We start from the raw sequence: 4,585 nt of genomic DNA, 5'->3' as shown, positions 1-4,585 counted from the left end.
AGTTTTGGGCATTTAGCACAACAATGCCCCCAACTATCTAGTGTTGAGAGATACAAAGCTCAGCTAGTGTCGATGGGGTTCACTCAACAAGAAAGGATTGACATTAAGTGACATTTAGTACCGTAATCAAGCCTACCACCATTCGGTTAGTACTTACTATCGTTGTCTCTCATGGTTGGCCGATTCATCAGTTGGATGTTTACAATACTTTTCTAAATGACATCATTCAAGAAGAGGTGTACATGGACCAACCCCATGGTTCTGTTCACTCTATTTTTCCTCCATATGTATGCCATCTTCATAAATCACTATATGTTATTAAGTAAGCTCATCCGGCCTAATACAAATGATTAAGTGACTTTCTGCTCTCCATTGGTTTCCAAGCATCTAAGGTTGACACCTCTCTCTTCATCCTCTTTTTTGGTGGTGCTCCTTTATATTTACTTGTGTATATTGATGATACTCTATTGACCAAGAGTAACTCTAAGTTACTCCATCGATTGATTGCTCTACTGAGCTTAGAATTCAAGCTTCAAGATTTAGATACTTTGCATTACTTCTTGGGCATTGAGGTAAAAACCACCTTTAGGGGCATTCTACATGTTATGTCAACATAAATATGCTACTGATATCATTTGACGAGTAGGTATGTCATCTTGTAAAATTGTTGACACTCCTCCATCCCCTTCTTCTACGTTGACCATATTGTCAGGTGCTCCGTTCTTTGATTCCACTAAGTATAGACAAATTGCTAGTGCTTTGCAGTATCTTACTTTTACCAGACTTGATATATGTTATGCTGTCAATAGGGTGTGTCAATTCATGCATGCTCCTACTAAGGACTACTAGGCGGCTGTTAAATATATTTTACGATATCTTTAAGCTATGACATCTTATAGTTTACATGTTGCTCAAGGGTCATCCCTGTCCCTTTATGACTTTACTGATGCAGATTATGTTGATGATAAAAAATCTACTGGTGGTTATTTGGTGTATCTTAGTAATACAATGTTTCTTTGAAATTTGGGAAGAAACGTACTATTGCAAGATCCTTCACAAAAGCCGAATACAAGGCTTCGCTAATGGCACTACTGAAATCCTATGGCTTTGTTTGTTACTGTCAGAACTTCGTCTTTCTTCTCCACCTATAACTACCTTATGGTACGATAATTAGGGGCAACATTTATGTTAGTAAACCTTGCCTTTTATGTTCATGCTAAACATGTTCAGATGAACTACCATTTTGTTCGTGATTGAGTTATCAAGAAGGAGATTCAAGTTCGGTTCATCTATTCGAAGGATCATCTAGTTGATGTCCTTACCAAATTGCTACCATCTACACCTTTTGCTCATTTTCGGTCCAAGCTTCGAGTGGAATCCCTCTCTTCAACTTATCATATATATAGTGTAATTATCATGTGCAATGTTTTCCACAATTACTATCGCATATAACCCTAAACATATATATACATAAAGGATGGTTGCTGCTCACACACACAACCATTACTATTTTATACAATTATATTATTCTTCTATTCTCTAACTGGAATACACAATTTAGGCTTGATACATCAACTAAATCAATTAACTAAAATATAAAAATCAATTGCAAAAAAAAGATATGACATATTTCAACAAATTAAATTTATTATTATAAGGTATATGAGTTGGATCAGATTGACCAGGTTTAATAGACCCATGATATTCATTTTTAATTTTTTTTAATTCACCATCATTTATAAATATTTATATTATCTAATTTTATTGAATTGAATAATGCAAATAATATATATTAGTCGTTTTTTTTAACAACCCTAATAAATCTCATGGAACTAGTGCTTACCAATCACCACATATTCCAATCAAATGACCCAATTATGACTTGACCATGTCGTGATTAATTGCTCCTTAGCCACACACAGCTGTAATCACTTCATCGATCTCTCACCTCTCTAAGTACCAAAACAAAACCATCCGCACCCCCTCTATTTATTTTCCTTGTATTCTTAACAAAAAAAAAACTACAAGACAACCACATAGTTTCTCTTCTTCACATGACCAGATAGAAAAGCCTAAAAAGTATACTCCATCAAAACATGGGCATGATGGAAACCTCTCCCACCACCATAGCTCCTTTGCTAATAAGAAACGTAGCAACCACCATATTTATCTTTGCTGATAAATCCCTTGTTACCTTAGCACAAAAATATAAACTTCTTGAACACATTCGTTATCTTCTTGTCACTTCTTTTCTCTTCTTTTTACGTTTACTTCCTTCTCTATTCCCTTCTTTAAACCCTAGTGACCAAGATCATAATAACAACAATTTTCATCAGTACCATCCTCTTAAGCCACCCAAAAGTGAAAACTACTTGCCCTCATCAAGTTTTGGAGATTCAGGTATTGCTCGAGCACTTACACAGCTATTGTCAATCGTCAATGATATTCCTGTTAGCTCAAGAAAGTATGAAATAGTGAGATCATTAGCAGAGAAGCTTATAGATGATAACCATAAAGAAAACTTCGAGGCTTTACGAGAAGTCAACCGTGGGGTTTTATCTGCGGCTTTTTCAAGGACTCTTAGCCAGCTTGAAGCAGCCATGATGGAAATAGGGCGTGATGGGGGTGAAAATGGCGGCTCAAGGACTGGACCAGTTAATGATCGGTTGAACCGGGTCTTAAAAGCAGTTCGGGCTGTTCGGGATAGGAGTTGGGCCAGGTTTGGTAGAGGTGGAGAAGGGTTGGACCGGTCCGCAGAGAAGTTGGCGGCTGAGCTGCTTTGGTTGGGTCAGAAATTGGCTACTTGTGGATGTGGGGAAGAAGCTGTTTGGAGGTGGGCTTCGGCTTCAAACATGGCATGGCTTGCTCTCTCAGCTGAGGCTCGGCTACAGGGTTCACTGGTGAAAGTCTCAGGTAAGTTAATTCTTTCAGGACTAATTGGGCCTAAGCCAGAGCTTTAATTTCCTAAACGAAGTTAAACGGCTATTATTATTATTTTTCAATCAATACATACATTCTTAGAAAAGGTTCTATTTTAGTTTTTGATTGCTTATATTCTTGATTGGTTTGATTTTCCCTCATTTTGATTATACGCCATTGATTGCACTTCAATTAACACTCTTTGCTAGCACTTCTTTTTTGTTGATAATATAGTTGACAATTTAGTTGGGTCTATCAGATCAAGTTAAAATCAGCTCAATTTAAAATTCAGCTTAAATCAAACTTCATATCACTAGTTTTCTAAGAATAATTTAACGGATGGCAACCAAGTTTAACAACAAGTTTAAAATTTCATGATATTATTTGGGAAAACTACATGAACAAATATTTCTATTTTATTTTATGGAAAAAAAATTAATTAATAAGATGGTAGATGTTTTTTAATGAATAAAATGTCAATGCATAGAATTTATCTCAGAAAAGTTTCTTGACGGCCAATTACAGAGACCAGGTACTGCGGCCATCCGAGTTTGACCACTATTTAAACCACAGATAAAGAACAAGAGAATTCTACTAATGGGATGTGTTCGTGAGGGCTGACATGCATAGAATCCTGTGATTGAAAGGAAAAACAGTCTTATGTACAATTGTTTTTAAATAAATTATATAGACGCACTCTTCATTGGTCAAACAAGAAATTCCAATCAATAATAAGTCCTATAGGATCATGTCGTGATGCATGAGACAGGTGCAGGTTTGTTCTTATGCGAGTTTTTCTGAATGTTTCTCATCCATGGTTAAAGCAAGAAACCTACAGGCTCAACTAATGAACTTGCAGTGAAAAATATTCAAAAAAAGGGGGAAAAAGAAGAGGAGACAAGGCTTCCTAATTGCTTGCTGATTCTTCTGTGTTTAATTTGTTTAAATCTATACTAAGAGTGTGTTTAACTGCTTGAAATTCTTTTCAGCGTTCCTGTTTAAACAAGCCAAGGAGTTGGGACTTGAAGAAACTGAAGAAGGCCAAAGAGAACAAGAAAGGCAAACGATGATGAAGATGATGATGTCTTGGCTGCCATTACTATGTAGAGCAAGCAATGGCTCCGATGCACCAGTCCTCAGCGTGAGAGAAAGGGCTGAACTAGAGAGAACATTGGAAGAGATGATAGATAGGCTGGAACATGAAGAAGAGCAGGAGGAGGTCTTGTCTTTGTGGCTGCACCACTTCACATATAGCCCGTCTTCTGACTGGCCTAACCTCCATGCCTCTTATGCTAGATGGTGCACTGCTTCTCGTAAGCTCTTAATTCTTAAATGAAATCGATAAGTGGCTAGGTTAATTATGTTTTAGATTTTCATTAGTGTAATAAAAATAAACATTGTACATGCTTCAAGTTTGTAGTATTTTAAAATTTATATTTTAATTAATCAAAGTCTTTATTTAACTATCTCTCTTCTATTGTTAATTTATTATTTAGAATCATATGATCAAAATAATGATAATCATCCAATTAATTAATTTTTTTAAATAATAACATGTATTTTAAAACTAGTTTAAACATTAATCAGAACAAATTCTTTTTGGATTCGAGGAAACTCCACCTCTTGAAAAGCACACTTTGTGGATTCAGGTGAGCGAGTAAAACTC

The 4,585-nt window shown here is 35.9% G+C and overlaps 1 protein-coding gene across 1 annotated transcript; it reads left to right on the top strand.

The window, feature by feature from the left end:
* The first annotated feature begins 1,936 nt into the window (after window positions 1-1,936).
* LOC118055263 (uncharacterized) lies at window positions 1,937-4,382 on the top strand. Its single transcript, XM_035067104.2, has 2 exons — window positions 1,937-2,913; window positions 3,909-4,382. The coding sequence occupies exons 1-2, from the start codon at window positions 2,097-2,099 to the stop codon at window positions 4,253-4,255; spliced, it is 1,164 nt and encodes a 387-aa protein (XP_034922995.1). The 5' UTR covers window positions 1,937-2,096; the 3' UTR covers window positions 4,256-4,382.
* Window positions 4,383-4,585: the final 203 nt, after the last annotated feature.

The sequence above is a fragment of the Populus alba genome, chromosome 1 (assembly GCF_005239225.2).
Source record: "Populus alba chromosome 1, ASM523922v2, whole genome shotgun sequence".
NCBI lineage: Eukaryota > Viridiplantae > Streptophyta > Magnoliopsida > Malpighiales > Salicaceae > Populus > Populus alba.
Note: the sequence above shows the minus strand (reverse complement) of the source record. Positions and strands in the feature narration are given on the sequence as shown.

Bases quoted from the DNA above. Each gene is read 5' to 3' on its own strand.
- LOC118055263 (XM_035067104.2), top strand. From the start codon at position 2,097: ATGGGCATGATGGAAACCTCTCCCACCACCATAGCTCCTTTGCTAATA. The intron at 2,914-3,908 runs GTAAGTTAATTC...AATTCTTTTCAG, and splicing joins TTCACTGGTGAAAGTCTCAG to CGTTCCTGTTTAAACAAGCC.